A 19,755-nucleotide genomic window follows, 5' to 3' on the forward strand; every position below is an offset into this window, starting at 1 on the left:
TGTTTTGATCGATCGGTAGTCCAGTCGGAGGTGAGGTGCAGCTATTTGCTGCTGTGTGTCCTAAACAATTTTTAACTAGTTTTTAATGTCAGGCTGCTAATTTACTGGTAAATATGACGCTGTTTTACTCCTAGAACTGACTTTAACGTCGGTGTCTCACCGCCGTGAATCTCACAGCACGTCGCTGCAGACAGAGTACACAAGCCTGAATGCGCTATAGAGACTCCTAATATTGGTAATCAAATGACTTTTGTTAATTATCTGTACCTATTTATTAAATATGCAAACCTGGGGTCTCTCTCTCTCTCTCTCTCTCTCTCTCTCTCTCTCTCGCTCTCTCTCTCTCTGTCTCTTTCATACAGAGTTGGAAGCTTTTTCTAATCTAGAGACACATTTGTCACAACAGAAACATTCATCATGTGGATGAATTCATTTTCACGTATAGCCCTGCCAGCCCTGCAGAGGAGCATCTCTACCAAGGCCTTATGGGCAATGAGGTCTTGCCGTACACCCGGAGAGGCAGCAGGCCCACTTCGCATTTGTCATCCTTCAATGCAGATCCGTGGTCAGAAAACAATGGAGTCAGTGTCCCCCCCTCTGTCTCACCACTTGGTGAGACATGCCCAGGCTCTGCATGAGGAGAGGATGATAGAGGTGGAGTGGGGGGATGGAAGCTGCAGCTTTTATCCTTTCACCTGGCTGAGAGATAACTGCCAGTGCCCAAAGTGTTTCCTGGACTCTGCTCAACAACGCAAACTGTTGATGGTTGATGTTGATGTCAACATAGGAGTTGACACCGTAGAGGTCACCAATGACAACAAGGTAAATTGTTGCGATTGTCTCGAACATCTGAGGCTCAAGAGGTAGAGCAGATGTTTTCTTTACAAGGACGATGGTTCGTCCCTGGCCTCAGCATTCTGTGTGGTGTGCTTGTTCAGGACATTGAAGCCCAAAGAATGTTTAGATTACTAAACATTGTAAATATTTCAGTCATTTAGATTACTAAGGATGTGTAAATGTAAATAAAACAAAGGGATGGTCCGAGCACTTCCATTCATTTAGTTATCATTTTCACTAACAGTCTTGTAAAAACAAATTTAAATGACAAGAACCTGTCAAGTTATTATTAATGAAAGATGCAGAATTCATCTCTGCAATTTATTTGAAAATGTCATTCTCTCTGTTAGACAAGAAATACTACTTTTAAGTAATAGTAAATATATTTCTTTCCCAGAATCATGCAATAAATCGGCTTCACCTTTGAGCAGTGAACCAGTTATCATTATTAAAACAAGATGAATGAACTTAAAATTGTGTGTAATTATAAAAAACACAAGAGTACTCACAAAATATTTTTACCAAATTATTGTCCTTCATTACTTCATAAAGAAGGCTGCCGCTTACTGTTTTCCTGGAAGAAAGGCAGTGTGATTTAACGTGACAGCTCATAAGAACAAAATATTGAAAGTTGGAAGCATAGTGGGAAAGAAATCTAAAATATTTTGGTCATTTGGGATCAATAATCTTTTTGTTTCTCCACAGGTTTCCATTCTGTGGCCTGACCAGCACACCAGTGTTTTTGATCCAGTCTGGCTGAAGAAACGTTGCTTCTCTCCTGCTGCCAGACAAACTTTGCAAGAGGAGCTTTTCCTCAAAGGTGAGATCAGTTTTTCAATTTTACATTGAAACTATCACAGATTTTCTTTTAATGACACTGGTGGGGGTTTTTTATAGATACACAAAACTAGTGTAGCCTAATACCGGCACAATAAGCTCCAGTAAAATCTGGGTTTTATTGTAGAGAGGTTTTGATTTGTTTAGCACGATGTACATTAGTATCCTGTACTCCTACAACGTACAGCTTTACACCTGCAGCTGTTTGTGTTTTTCAGTCCGCCTCATTTATAGTCGTTCAGATAGCCAGAATTGGCTTTTTTTTAATCATAACACCCCTCCAGAGTACACAGGCTCTGACCTGTCCAACTTCCATTGCTGAAGTGGCATAAAAGAAGTTCAAATAAGTACAAAAAGAAAAAGTAAGAAATAATATCCAAGAAATAAGTCCTCCAGAGAAACGTAGATCTAAGAGCATTGTCCTCATTCAGTTACATGATGTGTTGTTGTGAGGGAATGAGGAGGAGGTACATTTAGTTCTATCTTTGTACTCATGTAGGTAATCTTTGTCAGGCACTTATAATGGAACACTCTGTTCTGGCATTCATTATGTACTTTGTAATCAGAATGTCTTCAATATAATTTCCTGTGACTGTGCATGAATGAAGGCTGTGTTGTGGAGACAAGGTTCAACCTATATAATTATCTAACTCGCCAACCAGAAGACTCTTTGAAGCGCAGTATAGACAACATACCTTTATAAACACCATAGTTCACACATCTTAGACCCTGTACTGAAAAGAAACGAGCCTTTTTAATTCTCAATTCCCAGTTTCACACTGCAAAATTTGGATAAAACAAAAAAAATTTAATTGTTTAAATATTTTGTCACCAATTTTAAAATGTATTGTAAATATCAATTCCATAACAATTCACTTTGATTTATTGCAAAAAGCAAAAAATGCAAAAGAAAATTATTTTCATATATCTCAAAGTTTTTTGCCACTTTTTGCAGTGTTTTTAACTCTGTACTTTTTTATACATGAAAATTGAAAAAGCAAAGCTTAGTCTGAACCCAGTGCTTACGTTTTTGGTGACTAATCCCTTTTATGAGTTCATGGACAGATATCCCAAGGTTTACAATTTATTCAGGTTTTTTATAATTCAAACTGTAATTTTGTAATCGTAACTTCTCACTGTTTAAGTTTACAAAAACACTGCTGTATCCAACCAATTTCACTGACAATGGTGCTCCTAGTAATTTTTACTACAGTGTTACCTTGGTATCTCACAAGTTATCCAATATACGAGGTGTCCAGATTACGAGCTTTTGCTATGTTAGTTTTTTGCTTTGAGTTGTGAAAGTCCAAGTTATAATCAGATGAAAGCGAGTGAAAAGGCAAAAATCAGTAAAGAAAGTGATTAAAAAAAATTGAGGAAGAGTATTTGCAGCAAAAACGTTTAATGATTAGTCTAGCATTAAGAGTGTAGTGATTAAGTAAGATTAAGTGATTAAGCGTGTGAATATGACAAAGGAAAGTAATTAAAAAAAAAGAAAAAAACAAACTCCTGCGATCTCCTCCGCGTATCTCCTCCCTCCGTTTATTTTGTTTTTATACATTAAATGCATTTTTCTTACTTAAATATATGTAACAAAAAATGTGGGTGTTTCGTTGGCAGGGACTTGAACGAATTAATGGCATTTCATTTCAATGGAAAATATTGATTTCAAATTAAGTTCCATTACGGAATGAAACAAACTTGTAAGTCAAGGTACTACTGTACCTTGACTTACGAAAAAGATTAGCTGTGACCAAATATAGTAGTTTTTCAGTGGAGGGGGATGGACTGGAGTTTGTGTGCAGACATGTGGTCCTGAAGGAACCCACGGAGCTCAGCAGCTCCTGCTCAGTTCCAAACTGATTAGGGTTATGTTTATTTCTGAAACCTCCTTTGATGCTGAAGGGTAAAACCATCCCTCTCTTAACAGTTTGCACACACATATTTTTGTAGTGTTGATTCCTCTCGGCTGGTTCCTGTGCACAGCCAGACAACACAGCCAACTTCATACACCAAAAAGCAACAGAACAATGCCGTGTGACCTTGACTTAAGTCACAGTTGTCAAGCAACACATTAAGCTCAAAGATGAAACTCCTTCCAAGCAAAGAGCTCGACCGATCCATCCTTAGGATGTTGATGCAGTTTAACTCACTAAAATCTGAACGGGTGTTACACGTGCACTGACACACTCCAGGTTTGATTATTACTTTAAGGAGCACTGGAACATTTCTTCAAGATACTGGAGAGGTTCACGTTCTTAAAAGATGGATGATGTCTTTCAAGTAATTTGCTCAAATTTTCATGTTTACCTTTCCATGAAGAAAACCGTGTTGTCCACAGTTTAAATTCCTGTTCCCTCTTTCATACATCACCTCCAGATTTTATGGGCTCAAGCATGGCTGTTAAAGTTCTGCAACAGGGAGAGTTTAGTGCGCACAAGACACCATTAGGTCAATTTGAAAAGTGGACCACTGGGGATATTATTCTGTGTGTACTATGCCTCCTGCTTTTATGTCTTCAGTAATGTTTTTTCTTGTGCTTTCACTGTTTCTATGGAGTTGTTCAAGTCTCAGAGTAAGTAATTCAGCAGCAGATAGTAGTAGAGGAGACAAGGGGCTAGTACTATTCAAGGCAATTATTACACAAACAAAAAGCTCTGAAATGTTTAATAGATAGACTGAAAGCCGGAGACAGCTGGAACTTGGAATTATGTTTATTCTTTGTTTCCAAATAGCTCAGTTTTCCTATTGATAAGTCAGTAGATTCCAAATTTTGGGGGGGGGTTTTCAGAATATTTTTTGCTGTTGTACTTTCCTTTCTCCTTTAGACAAATCTAAAGAGATACACTACCTCTGTATACAGAAACAGATTAAGGCAGCAAATGTTCCAAAGTGCTGACATCTCTATAAATACAAGCCTCATTCAGACCCCCTTCTCCCTCTGCCATATGGAAAACTCTTTCAGTGTAAGGGTCAGGAAAAGAGCTACATGTTCTTAAAAAACACAAACTCACCATTGACAGTATTTCCTTCCTTGGGAATGAACAAATCCCCAAGCCTGAAGGTATGTGGAACCGGAATTTTAAACATACTGCCTGGTCTCTGAGTTGCTGCAGACATTTTATAATTACATGTTTAATGTCCTGTTCAAGAATTGCAATTGTCAATACTGTATGTTTTCACTGAGTAAAAACTTAACCTTGCGTGTCTGTCTGTCTGTCTGAGTATGTGGTATCTTATGGAAACATCTTGTTTCTGTAATCAACATGGCTGTAAGATTGTGTTGTCAGGTCGTATTCTTCCGTCTTGCTGTCATGTGCATTTTGAACCTTTTGCAGGACGAGGAGGATGAGGAAGAGTGATTATGTTGAATTCTGTAACACAAGCTTATGACACTCAGCAACTTATCTTCAGTGACTCTTTAGTTCACCAATATATCCATCAGGAAGTTACTCAAAACCTGCCAGGGTGGAATCACAACTAATATCATGTCACTGGTATTTAAAAGATGGCCTTGAAACAGGCAAAATTAATTTGAAAAAATGAAAAAATATGCACAGAATCCAGACTTCGCCACCTTTTCCTGCATATTTCAGTCATTTGTAAAGGAATCAGTCCTCTGGTTTCTGGCTCCTTACTGTGCCATGATGAAACATCATTTGTGAGTCATTTACGATGATCACAGATAGTAAATCATAGTTTGTGTTGATAGATTCACCTCTGCCCTACTGTCTCTGACCAGACTTCTATTCTCTTGTATCAGCAACGGATGCAGTTTAGTTTCAAAGTCCAAAGATCCTCTTCAAGTTGTCTGCTGTAGGGTGCTACATTTATCATAGAGCTAGTGTGGATGATGTGTTCACGTGTTTACATGCAGTATGTCCACCGCAGTGCGCGAAAGTCTGCAGAACCTCATGTGCAGAAACTGCGATCAACCTAATTGGATTCATATGTTGATAGATTTTTTAAATGTTTTTCATGCATTGTCTCAGTTGTAGCTCACAATTTGTGCCATTTTTAACTGTTCTATCCATATCACTGAACTCTCTACTTTGTTTATTCATTCTAATGTGTATCTTTATGTTAGAGTCATAAAGAGCTCGCAAAGAAAATAAATATTAAATATTAATATTTACAATAGTAGCATTGACTCCATGTTGGACCAATGTTATGAATAGCAGTGAGTGATGAAAGGAAAGCATCTTGAGCAGTAATAATTTGAGGCTTGTACTCGAGCCATGAGTTGGATATAGAACAGCACTTTAAACCAGCATTTGACCTATAAACACATTAATTTATCAGACTTCTTCCTGAGTTCTTGAAGCAAGCTAGAATCACACATGTACTGTCACGACATAATGGTTTCTTTACTTTTACAACACAAACAAATTGATCAAGGTTTGGACTGGATGCTATCCAAGACCAGTATTTGTTGGGCATCTCAGCCAGCTGAGATGTCCAAAATAGACGTGTTTATACAAACTCCAAAGAACCAGTGTTTGTTCCCAGTTTCAAATCAGCTGTTGTCCTGGCATGTGCAGGAAAGACTATGCACTGACAATTATCAAAAATTGAACGTCATCACAAAGAATATATTTTACTGTTGCTGGAATGTTTTAACAGTGGTTTGACGTAAGCAGTCACTTTTAAAATAAGGGATGGCAGTATGAGACCAGCATAGCGAATACATACGTAAAAGAAATAAAAGGTAAAGCCGGTATTTCAAAGCTTAGGAAGCATCAGGAGAAGAATGCTGGAGGAGTTCTTGAAACCATTGTTTTCCTTTGCAGAAAATGATGGCACTGGAGGAACGATGGTATTTTTCTCGTGGTAACAGCTGTCCATGTTACATCCCTTATGGCCCGCCAGAAAACCTCCCTAGTTATTAGTGGCAGCCAAATGAATGTTAACTTTCTGTTTTTCAGTCAAAAATGTTTCCTGGCACCTTTACTCAGCTATCTACTCATAACCAGTCTTGGCTTTGAAGAAATAACTTTGGCTAGATAGAAGGCAGATGTACATTAGGAAGTTTATCAAGTGTAACTCTTCTACCTAGTTGACCAAAATATATATCACCAAAATATCATAAATCAGTTAAAGTTAATTCAGGATCAAAATAAAAGAAAACATTGCAATTATTCTAAAAGCTCTACCCCTGATGCTGGTTTTTCAACATTTTTTTTTACAGTTTGTGGAGGGCAGCATATTTACAAGCCTTTAAATTGTTTTGAAGTGCAGGAAGTCTTCCCCCAATGTTCAGGAACATCTTTGCTTTTCTCTGTTAATATGTCCATTAGCTAACGGAAATGCATGCCAATGAGCGCTTTGCACACGAGTAGACACATCTGTTTATGTAGATGCTGACATTTTACAGCATTCCATCCAAGACCACAAGTTCAAAACAATATCTTAACATTTAATGCTCTTTAATCTTTATTTTACATGATAATCTCACATTGTTTTACGGCATGCAGTAAAAGTACTGGGCCATAAATTGTCAGTCATTTGCGAAGCAAAGTAGAGATGCTGTGAAAAGAAAATCTATATTTTTAATCAATCTCTTTAATAGTTTCTTTGCACCCTTGGCTTTATTCTTCTGTGTTATTTTTGGTATGACTGCTGTTTCTTTGTCTCAGTTCAGTTGTAAATACTTACCTTGTGTGTATGTGTGCGTGCGTGTGTGTGTGTGTGTGTGTGTGTGTGTGTGTGTGTGTAGACAGACAGACAGACAGACAGACAGACAGACAGACAGACAGACAGACAGACAGACAGACAGACAGACAGACAGACAGATAGATAGAACTGACTGACTGTATCACTTAGCCAAATAGCAGTATAGCAGTTGATTTGTCATTTCCCTGTCTGGCTGGCGTTTTGTACCATCTGCTCTGAATTTAGCCTTCTATGTCGTCACTCCTCAGTTGACAGAACAGCTCCTGGAAACGAAGCCGTGGAGGTCCATCCATGGAAAAACATGTTTTTCCAAATACATCACAACACATGACATTGTATATGGTCAGCAAAGCTGGCTCCTCAGACACGTGTGAACATGCACGCGAACTTGCTGTGTTATCAACCTGAAAAGAATTTGAGGAATCTGAACTGCAAAGTACAACTGGAGTGTTTCCATTTGTCAAAAGCAGCTTTCATCATTACGTAGTGGACCGTGATAGACCGCTGAACGGACCGTTCAGCATTTTGTGGTACACCAAATCTTCCACATTTAGGTTTCCCTTTCAAGAGAAGCTGTGCTTCCACTCAACACGTTGTTTTTCTCCCACCGAAAGTTTATTTTCACATTGTTTGTAATTCCTTCACAGATCAACTGTATTTGTGTTAAATCCTCTTTTCTTTATCATATCCTCTAATTTTACTGCACTTTTTCATCAGACTACTACTAAACCTGGTAGATTATATTATATAATGATATAATGAATATATAGTTCATTTCTCGGATGAGCCAGACCTCCTGTTTGGCACTTTAAATAATGCTGAAAGCTCTGAGTGTAGGTTGGCATGAAGAACAAAATTTGACAAACTATTGCAAGCCTGAGTAGAATTTTGGGAACAACAACTTGCTGATGGAGACAGACTTGAGTTTGGATTAATGTGCGAAGGTCCTGCAGCTCTCCAGTGAGAAAACACTGCTTGCACTGTTTCCTTCATACTGGAGATGCAGAGGTTGGCTGCTCTGTCTTCCAGACATACAGCATTTCAGAGATAGAGGTATGTTTGTCCAATCAGTGGAGACTGGAGTCAGTTTTCTGTAGGTCCAGTAACATACGTACAGGCACACATTATGTTCCCAGTCCAGAAACACATATGTATGCTAATTGTTGACTGGAATATATCTAAGAACAGCTCCTGTTTTGTTTTAGAAATGTATGTAGAGGTGATAGAGTAGAGAGAGTTGATCTGTCACCTGTCTACTAACCTTAAGTTTACCACATCTGCCGGTCCATTTGTGCCGTGCAGTAAATAAATACCTGATGAAGAATAAAAATGAAAGAGAAAAAACTTTTTATGATAGTAGACAAAGAATCAATACTCCACTGCACACCAGGATATGATGGGTACTATTTTGTTAGCAAATTACTTTAAAACCAAAGATTAAACTGCACATTTTGCACATTAAATTCCCATTACGCTTGATTGCCAACAGATGTTTCCTTAAATGATCAGGCCTTGATTAACTGACAATCCCGAAAGTTCACATCCCCCATTACCCTTTTATTTAAAAAGCCAACGACAATACATAGCAACAGCAATGAGTCGTGCTATAGAAAACTGGAGCACACTGAAATGAAAGAATAGCTAAAAAGAACAATTACAAAAATCACAATGCACTCCATAAGGTCTCATCAATATAGAACATTTCACTAAGGAATAAATGTTTTTTAAAAAAACAGTAAAATAGAAAATATATAGAGACAGAAGTTTTTCCAGAATAAATATTAAATACAGTCATTATTTTTCTATATGTGGGAGGAAGCCACAGAACCCCCGCAGACACAGGGAGAACATTCAAACTCCGCACAGAGCGGGACTCGAACCTGGACTCGAACCTGGAACCGACAGCGCTACACACTGCACCGTAGTGCCTCATATACAAGCCACCTCATCTTGTCATAAGATTAACATGCATTTTGTGTTTAAAATCTTGACCCGTAAAGTTACTAATAAATGCAGCTGTTACGTTTGGAGTGGAATAAAAAGCAAAATCTTTCCCTCTGAGTTGTGAAATGTAGGCAGTCAAGAGGATAAGTACTGCCGTATATGCAGATTTTGAGCAAATGTTTTCTGTTATATTCCAACAAATTCTTTATTGATACTTATGGGACATTTGAGGATCGAATTGCAGCTGAAAGGCACTTATACTAGTCTAGTCGTTTATTTCCGTTAGAACTCTCAGATCTCATTTTAGTATGATCAACAACTGAAATCTGTTTCTAAAACTATTACTTCAGAAAAGGTTGTTTATAGCCATTCGGCTCCAAGGCTTCCACTGTGTATTCAACAGACGACCCATTGGTGGGAGCTGATGCGTACTCCCATTGGGAAACAAGGGAAAATAAAATTACTCCTGATCACTGCGGTGATTCAAATAGAGCTTTTAAGATGCCTGCAGCTGCAGAGGATGATGCAGCCCTCTGAGCCTAAACAGCTCGGCGAAGGGAGAGCCAAACTGCCATGAGATGTCTGACAGCCTCAGGAGCAGGGGGCTGCAGCTTTCCTCATCTGGAAAAGCCACTGTAGCAGACAACGACAAGGGGGGGACCTGGAGACGGGATTATACACATATACTATCTTTTCAAACTGTCAGTGGTGTCCCTTAAAGCAAAAGCCAAAATAGTCTTTCCTGAGAAAATGGGAGTGAAATAAATGTAGAAATGAATTAAAATTGTTTGGTTTCTCAGAGACAACGGAAATAAGTTGTAAACGTGTTTACAACTGAAAGCACATAAATCAGGATTGGTGTAAAAGAGCAAAAATAGAGGTTAAACATAAACAGCGTAAACATTAACAATTAACAGAAATAATAATTAAATAATAGCATACACTGTTTATGTTAAATACTAATTCAAAACCTAGTTTACTTAAAACTTAGTGGGTTGGTTAGTTCAAAAACTAGTTAGTTTAAACCTAGTTAGTTCAAAATCTAGTTAGTTCGAAACCTAGTTTGGTCACCTAACTTGAAACCTAGCTAGACATACGTGAGGGACTCATGTGACAAAACGGCAGATTTTCATAGAAAGCTCTCATCCTTTATTCACCCCCAGACTGTGAGCTCCTTCTCCGTAACTAGTCATAAGCATTCAAAATAAGATCCGTCCTGAACTGCAGCAGGACGCAGCTGATGACCAGTCAGACCAGCGCTGTACTGTATGTTCTCTGTCACCGGTGACAGCCTAGACCGCTGAATCAGCTGTCTCTATACAAGACATCCAGGTCCAGTTTCACAAGAGGAATTGTAACATTCGTGCATGACCTTTGCCACAGTCCCTCATTCTTAGCCTTTGTTTCCACCCGCCCTCTCAACAGGTTTTAACAGGCAGGGGGTTCCTGACCCTTGAAACTGTGCAACCAGAAGCTGATCATTTGTGACAACAGCCTGGAGGGAGGTCTCCCAATCATAATGGTCTCTATGTTTCTGATTAAAGTCACATTTCTGAGTGCTTTATTGTTCACTGCCTGAAAAAAAAAGTCCTGAAATGTCACATCACTGGTAACACCAGACTGTTGTAATCTTTATGGTTTTCACAAAGAGGAGTCATATAATCTTTTAATGATTTAGACCCTGAAGGTCAGTGAGCGAACCCTGCTGCATGTCCAGCTCCTGAGCACTTTAACTGAATGATGAATTTGCGATGCATCCATTAAAAGAGTTGCTTTTAAATGGGTGGATTTGAAAAGCAGACCAGAGGAAGAGTCACAAACATTAGACAGGTACACAATCTCCTCAGCTTAACCATCCACATCCTCCGCCTCCTGCTGAAAATATACTTACCAGCTGTTTCTGTGGAAGTCACTGGAGAGAGGCTGCATGGAAAAAGGAATAAAGCCAGCTGGGTGGAGGGCTGTGGGAGGATTTTTTCCACTTGTGTCTGTCTGACAGAGACAGGCTGATTTATTTTTTTCTCAGCAAGCTATTCATCTTGAAGTAGGCAAACGTGCATAAAGTGGCAAGATTGATTTCAAATATGAAAAATGAACGTTAATGTATTCCTTTGTGTTAAGTTAGTAACTTAAGTGTTATTTTTCAACTTTGACTTCTTGCTTTCCTTCACTTGTCCATTAAACAACCCTTAAAGTTGTCTAACTTAGTGTTACATTGATTTATTGGTGCAAAGTATAAAGCAACGACCATGATCTATTACTATCCCTGCGTCACACTGGGATGGGTCTGGTTAGTTTTTACCAGTGAATGTGAGCTTAACTCAGAGAATCAGTAGCTATTATTTATGCCTGAACACAAACCTGCCAATATCCTGCCCGTGAAGCAGATTTTGACATTTATTTATGCAGCATGCAGTGAATGTATATTGAAAACATTACTTGCAGATTGTCACTCAACAAGAAATCCCACAGGTTTGTCACAGACACTAAAAAAAAGGAATATACAGTAGAATCTTATTCCGTCACTTTGATTCAGACACTTCTCTAGATATTGCATACCGTTTGTTTAAAAGAGCAGTGCCCAGACAGTGAAGACACTTGGGTGGAAAAGCTTTGAGTTGGGGCCTCATAGACACGGCTTATTTATCATTGCACACAAAGACCTCCACTAAATCTTTGCTGAGATGAAATGACATTTCTTCCATGTCCCGTTTCTCCTGACAGAACATTATTATTGGGACTCTAAGCTGAAGATCCCCACAGCCAACTACGAGGAAGTCATCCATGATGATAAAGCCGCCCTGGATTGGCTCATTGCTTTGCGTCGTGTTGGCCTTGTTCACCTGAAGGGGGCTCCGAAAGAGAGGGGCCCTGTGACCAGGCTTTCTGAGAGGATTGGCTATCTTAGGATGACATACTATGGGTAAGACCGCTTGACGAAATCAATGTTACGGCATTCATCCTTAGCCAAGACGTGGAGTAATCACTGCCAAGTCTGAATATTCCACCGATTGTATTTCAGCTACGGGAGAGCACATGTAGTAATACTTTGTAAAATACATTTCAAAGACTCAATTTACAGTTTTCCTCTATCAGAAAATATCCATCTACATATATTGTATTTATTGTACATATTGTACAGCCTAAAAGTTTAGGACTTCACCAGTCCATTGATTCATTTTAGTTCCAAGGAAACACTTTGAGGCCCTTCATCACTCTGAGTTGCTGCGGCGCTGATTGTCTGACAACAGAGACAAGGATAACAAACTAAAAGTCATTCCAGCTTTTCTAAGCCAGAGGAATTACCTGGTGCACTCAGTCAGAACAGAGGTTTGGAGTGTAACGCTGCACCACTGCCAGCGGACAAGCTCATCCTGATGAAAGTCAAAAGACTAAAGAGGAGCCACCATTAGAGAAACCAGACTTGTATGAGTGGGGCATCCAAATGAGATGTGCATACAGAACGTAGAAGATGAATTTACGTCATTAGTCCTTGACTCCTACAGCATCTCAATGAAGTGTCTGCTCAGGAGGCTTGAGTCTATGAAATCCTTGGAAGCTGTCCACTCTGTCTTCAGGTGTCCCCGTAAAGTTAATCTCAGCTCCGCATTTACTTAACAAAGATTAGTTGTTGCTGCTTGACATCCAACGCTAAAGTTAAATAATTAATTTGAAATCAGTTAACCTTGTTATGCTTGTCCTCAGGCACACTTGGGATATCATGGACAAATACATGGCAGTCAATGTAGCTTACACAGCAGATAAGCTGAGTGTCCACACAGACTACCCTGGCGTGCGCTACACACCTGGAGTGAGTGTTTTTACTCCGTTCCTTCCTCAAAGGATAAAACCACATTAAATCATTGTATCATTAACAAATTCATGATCCTGCTTTTGGAAGTTTGTATCAAATGCTGGAACTTAGCTTTGACCTAATGAAAGATTGTAAAATCACCATTAAAGCGGCATATGTGTGTTGTTGTCTTTTATGGTAGTTGCAGTTTCTGCACTGCATCCAGCAGGCTGCTGAAGGAGGGGAGAGCGAAATGGTGGATGGTTTTCACGCAGCCATGCAGCTACAGAGAGAGGACCCCGAGGCCTTCAAGACTCTCACCACCCTCCGTGTGGACTTTACTGACAGAGGGACAGACTACTGTGACTTCATGCTGCAGTCCAAGAAACTCACCATCCAGTGAGTGGTGACAGAAAATGAGATATCTTCTAATTCCTTACGTACAAGTTAACTCGTTGTGTGGGGGTTCAGGCCTTATCCAAACTGAAATGACATTGCATTAAAAAAAAATGCAGAGGTGTGTACGATTTGCAATGGGACACTGCCATCTGTTGTCCAAAATTATTTTTTCTGTATACTGTATGAATGGCTTCAAGTTCATGTGAAACAGGCGAGTATTAAATCAGTGTGGAAATCTTCAATGTGAATAATCCAACACCCCTGTTCATGTGTCCACAAATATGTGACTATGTTCTGTATAAAAAGTCAAATGAATGTGTCTGATGAAGAGACATTCAATCAATTCATGACAATGAGGCATTTTTAATACTCTCTCTGTAAACCGACTGAAAATGTTATTGTCATGACTGATAGATCCGTTGTTTTCAGGGATGAATCCTCAAGTTGAAAACATGGGGATCTTTTTAACTCTTGGCCTCCTTTCTTCTGAATTTGTGTCAGAGATTTTCTTTTCTGTTACTGAGGTCTAAATATGAATTCAAAGTTGTGGCCATTTGCTCATTAGTCAGTTTGTATTTACTCATGTTGGGTTACCTTGATACTGAACGTTGGCCTTCCTCTTTGCTCTGAGCAGACTTAATGAAGAAGGCCAAGTCAGGATGATAAACTGCAACAATGCCACCAGAGACTCTGTACTGGATCTGCCCTTACACCAGGTCCAGCCCTTCTACAGAGCCTACAAAGCCTTCATGGACATCTTGAACCGACCGGAGAACTTGATCACCTTCAAATTGGAGCCAGGTTAGAGTGCAATTCTTCAAAGTCCACCGATAGGAAATATACGTGAACCATGTCCATTAAGATAAGATAGCCTCTTCCTATCTGCTGCTGTGATGCAGCTCCACCAGCAAACCACAACGTAGAAAATGTCGGAGGCCACAACAGAGTGAGGAATGTCTTCAGTAGTGTCCCCTGTACCCCAAAGATGTCAGCCTCCTTAGCAGATAGTCAGTGGTGTTATCAGTCCAGTCCAGGTTATTGATGAGATGAAAAACCAGGTGCTTATAAGATGTCACCATCACAATTTCCCTTCCCTGGATGTTCACTGGTGATGGTGAATAGTAGGGTACCGACAGAAGTCCAGAACCTGCTCCTTGGTTTAGCAACATTGAGCTGGATGTAGCTCTGTCCAAATCCTTGATGAGTCCTCTGAATGGACTGCTGTCCACATCTGTGATAAGGTCAACAATGGCAGAGTAATCAGAGAACTCCTGGCAGGTAGGAATAGTCAGCTGTGTAGAGGAATGACGCTAGCCCTGTTCTAAATGATAGGATAACAATGTGAGTTGGCCAACCCAAGTGTGACTCAAACCAGGTGATGGAGTTTTGTGAACTCATTTTTTCCAAATGACCGGTCAGTGGTTTGAGATTTGTTCATTTCATCAATGTATCAGCGACTCAAGGTTAGGATGGAGTTTCAGATGACTAAAATTGAGTTTTACATGTAATTCTACAAGGACCTATCAACTCGGTAGAGGAACAGGAATTCTAACAGTTTCATAAAAAATATATTTCAGAAATCTGATTTATCAACGTTTTTATTCAGTCATAAAAAACCCTTAGAATCTTAAACTTGAGCAAACTGACACAGAAATCACTTAAGTTCTAGTATTCCTAATAATTTTTTTTAATTATTATTAAAAGCGATGTGGATATCAGTCCAGTGTGAAAGGGTTACATGTCATTATTAGAAAAACAATGCTAACACTGTATGCTGCCTCTGGCAGGGACATAAAGATGTCAGAGGCCCCGCCACACGACGCCAGAACTTTTTGAAAATGCAACTTTTTTGTTGCGTCTACGCCTTCCGTCCACACGACAACGTGTGGACAGAGATTTTATTTGAAAAGGCTGTTGTGTGGACTCGAATCATTTTTCGATGCATTTTTAAAAAGTTGCGTTTTCAAAAAAATCCGTCATCGTGTGGACAGGGCCAGAGGCTCTGAGTCAGAACATAAACTTGTAGTTACTGTATTGCAATCAAAGTCACAACAACCTCAGAATCAACATCGTCTGCCACTTTGTTCCACTAAATAATGACCACTTGCAGTCAAGGTGTCATGGGATGGTGCCATGTGTGAAGAGACATCTGCTAAAGCTCATCCATGTTGACGGGGAGTCCTTCAGGTTATTGTATGCTAAAATCAAACCTGCTGGTTTGTGTCAGTCAAGCAGCTTAAGCCTATAAACTTGGCAAACAATAATGAGAGGAGATTGCTATGGCAAAGACAGGGTGAGACAGGATGTTTCTCAGCGCTAGCATTCAAACTTGTTTTATGTTGTTATTTGCTATGTTTTAAAACAGCATTGATGTTAGATAGTTACCAGTCTCAGATTCAAAGGTTGGTGTTTCTTTTGAATCTATTACGTCCAAGAAATTTAATGAAAGAATTTTGTTTTGCTAACATTAGCAGGTCGCGTTTTACTTACTGTGGAGTCACAGGGTTCAACATTCCAACAACATAAGACATGCATCAAGTTTCTTCTTTCTTTTAGCATGATATTATTTACAAAGCTATATTTTCATCTACAAATTTGTTACTACAATGCTCATCTCAAAACATGTCTAAACTGAACTAAAAAAAAAGCGTGGTGTTTTTCTACCAGCTAAAGAGTTAATTTTAGCTAAATTAGTCTTGTTTAAGAAGCCCTGCCAACTAATTACCAGTTGTCTTTCACTTTGAGGAATTAAAAAATATATTTCTATACTAATTTAATTTTAATCATTTAATTCAATATACATTAGTAATACCCAAAGAGAAATTAAGAGCACATTCTTGTTAGTCCAATCAAATGCATATGTTAGTGTGTACAGGCCCTGAACAAACAAACACACACAGGGGGCCTGTACGCGTGCAGAGGAGGTAGAGTGGCTGGCAGCTCCTTTGTGGTGCACCCCAAATGAGCAACTTGTAAGGGGGACGGTGCCTTGCTCAAGGGTACCTCGGCAGTGCTCCGGAGGTGAGCTGAAACTTCCCACTATCAGCTCACCTCCGGGTGTTTTTTCGGGCGGGTGCAGGAATTGAACTGCCGATCTCTGAACATTGGATGACCCGCTCTACTGTGTGCTCTACCACTGAGCCACTGCTACCCTAACAAAACAAAATTAATATTTGACCTCTGTTTCTGAACTGTGCCTTAATTCCAGGTGAGATTGTGACCTTTGACAATTGGCGTTTGCTGCACGGGCGGAAGAGCTACATTAATAAGCCAGATATGATTCGACACCTGGAAGGCGCCTACCTGGACTGGGATGAAGTCATTTCTCGCGTTCGGATACTCCGCTGCGCAGTCCAACAGAACGCATGATCTCCAGAAAACACAAAAATGTATGTGTTTGCCATAAATTCAAATGGTGTCAGGTGATATAGATGTATGAACCAATAGAAATGTTCCCAAATAAAAATGTTGAGACAAGAGGCCAAAAATGTTGACAGAAACAGAAACAACTGAAACCATTACAAAACTTATTTCAAGCACTTTTTGGAGTAGCTTGACGCTTTAATCTCATATAGATCTTTTCTTAATATATCAATCAATCAAACAATTTTTATTTGTATAGTGCTTAAACACATCAAGACATTTAACACATTTAACACAGAGAGCGCTTTATTACAGAGAGAAACCCTGCAAGCATAATGCACAGCGGCGGGGAAAAACTCATTGAGGAAGAAACTCTGGGCAGGACCCAGACTCTGGAGTGCGCTCTGGGTGGGAAAGGAAATACAATGGGGACAGAGACAGGGCAAGAGTAAGAGAGAGAGACACAGAAAGAGAGAGAGTTGCAGATTTTCAGGCCTTTGGACTACCTGTCTTCTATACTTGTTCCCCACCTGTCGAACAGAAGCACATAGACAGCGGCAGTATCTTGCAAGCTTGTGAAGCATCAATATATTATGAGCAAGAAAAATAATAGAAGAGAAATAACTGAAGCTCCTAAGATAATTGATTTAACGCCCTTTAATGAGAGACAGAGAAATACCCTCAGCAGTCTAGGCCTATAAGAGCTTATCAAACGGAATCTGTGTTGTTGCATTCCACTTCAAAGCGGTGATGTATTGTGATTGTCAGTGTTCGTGTGTTCGTCCATTCGCCCATCCGTTCGTCCATTCGTCCCTCCGTTAGTTAGTCCACCAAATATCTTCGCAACCATTGTAGATAGAAATATGAAACAAAAAGCACATTACTCAGGCAGCAAAGGGATGAAAATGAGATGATGACTTTGAGAAAACTAAGCCAAGGTCAAATTCAACTTCTGTACCCTCAGAAGCTGAATAAGATAGAAAGAAGAGGGAGAAGACCAGTGTGAGGAAGACAGTAGATCAGAGCTAGTGCTTTGATCTACCTATGTACTAGCTTTGATCTTTGGTCAAAAATTGAAACATCCCGTGACTTAACCCCCTTACCTACCCTGAAAGTAGGTCAGGGTAAAATTTTGAATTCAGGGGTGTCGCGGGATGTTGCGGTCTCTGACTGCCATGTTCCTAATTGTAACCCTTATCAAAGAGGAAAGCTTTGAGTCTACTCTTTAATTTTTTTCTTTTTAATTCTTTTTTAATTTTAAGAGCAAGAGAGCGAGATAGAGAGAACATGCGTGTGCGCTTGCGCACTATGTAACAGATATAATATCTGCACAGTCTAAAAATTATTAATTTGAACTGAAGTGAGAAAATGTCAAACTTAAGAGCAGAGATTCTGTTACATCCGCCTATGTCAGTTGTCCCCAACCACCGTGTCGTGATCCTGTACCGGGTTGCTGGATATTAGGTACCAGGTGGCACATAATGTTTAACTTTCTTTTTTTTTATTGATTACCGGTCTAAAGATGTGTTTTTCTGAAAAATGCCACACAGACGAATGCATGCGTCTGTCCCGCTTGACAGGTCTCGGTCATGTGACAGGTTACCCGTTACCCTTAAATTAAGCACCCACAACTTTGCCAGTGTTCTAGATTGAAGTCAAGGCAGAATATCCTGAGACGGCCCAAAATGTATCGAAAACCTTGCTTTCATTTCCAACCTCCTGACTTTGTGAAGCGGGATTTTCTGCAGTGACCATAAAGAAAACCAAACTGCAGAGTAGACCGGACGTCCGGAACACACTTCAGCTGTCATTGTCTCCCATTAACCCTAGGTCAGCTGTCCCCAACCACTAATGCTGAGTATTGTAATTCCTATTATCTGATTGACTTGTTCACCCCTTTATTGGAAATGATCAGTATTTCTCCTACGCTGAATGCAATGATTGTAAGTCGTTATATTTCAAAATAAACCTTATCAAATAAACCTAATCGAGTATTTATTATAATTACTTCTTTCAATTATTTTGTTTACAGAGATGTAGATTATCAGTTTATGAAAAACCGGTTGTCTGTTGATGTCTGCATTTTACATGATACCACTGCGAGCAAATGAAGAAAACGGTCCATGGCGCAAAAAAGGTTGGGAACCGCTGGTTGTGAGGATTTTCCTTCAGCACTGGCGCAAGTAGTGACGAGTGTTACTAGTGTCATGTTCGTTAAAATGCTTTAACCATCAACCCTATAGTACTCCTGACTTAATAATTGCTGCTGGTTCTATCGCAAGCTTAGATATGTTTAAACTTTTAACTGCTATTAATGAACCTGTATTCCTCCCAGTGTTGCGGAAAGTTCATTTCATCCTGTTTGACAGCACACTGACATGATGTTTAAGCTTATGGCAGCATGGGCTTTAAAAATTATTAGCTTGCTTTCCTTCTATTGGACTCCGTCTATTCTTTTGGATGAAGTAATGCAGAACATACCTAGAAGTGAGAGAGTTGTCATTGGAGCAGACTTCAATGGACATGTTGGTGCAGGAAACAGAGGTGATGAGGATGTGATGGGCAGGTTTGGTATTCAGGAGAGGAATGAAGAAGGACAGTTGGTAGTTGACTTTGCAAAAAGGATGGAAATGGCTGTAGTGAAGACTTTCTTCCAGAAGAGGCAGGAACATAGAGTGACCTATAAGAGGGGAGGTGGGAGCACACAGGTAGACTACATCTTGTGTAGAAGGTGTAATTTGAAGGAGATCAGTGACTGCAAACTAGTGGTAGGCAAGACTGTAGCCAAACAGCATAGGATGGTGGTGTGTAGGATGACTGGTGGAGAGGAATATGAAGAGGACAAAGACAGAGCAGAAGACAAAGTGGTGGAAGCTGAAAAAGGAAGAGTGTTGCATGACTTTTAGGAA

The 19,755-nt window shown here is 39.6% G+C and overlaps 1 protein-coding gene across 1 annotated transcript; it reads left to right on the forward strand.

Annotated features, from left to right (window-relative positions):
• Positions 1-380: 380 nt before the first annotated feature.
• On the forward strand, positions 381-18,131 carry LOC137597139 (gamma-butyrobetaine dioxygenase-like). Its single transcript, XM_068318107.1, has 7 exons — positions 381-822; positions 1,543-1,657; positions 12,016-12,214; positions 12,997-13,102; positions 13,287-13,483; positions 14,118-14,284; positions 16,692-18,131. The coding sequence occupies exons 1-7, from the start codon at positions 418-420 to the stop codon at positions 16,850-16,852; spliced, it is 1,350 nt and encodes a 449-aa protein (XP_068174208.1). The 5' UTR covers positions 381-417; the 3' UTR covers positions 16,853-18,131.
• Positions 18,132-19,755: the final 1,624 nt, after the last annotated feature.

This window comes from Antennarius striatus, chromosome 1 (genome assembly GCF_040054535.1).
Source record: "Antennarius striatus isolate MH-2024 chromosome 1, ASM4005453v1, whole genome shotgun sequence".
In the NCBI taxonomy this organism is placed as follows: Eukaryota; Metazoa; Chordata; class Actinopteri; order Lophiiformes; family Antennariidae; genus Antennarius; species Antennarius striatus.

Coding starts and splice junctions, on each gene's coding strand:
- LOC137597139 (XM_068318107.1), top strand. CDS start 418: ATGTGGATGAATTCATTTTCACGTATAGCCCTGCCAGCCCTGCAGAGG. Junction 1,658..12,015: donor AGAGGAGCTTTTCCTCAAAG/GTGAGATCAGTT, acceptor TTCTCCTGACAG/AACATTATTATTGGGACTCT. Junction 12,215..12,996: donor CTTAGGATGACATACTATGG/GTAAGACCGCTT, acceptor GCTTGTCCTCAG/GCACACTTGGGATATCATGG.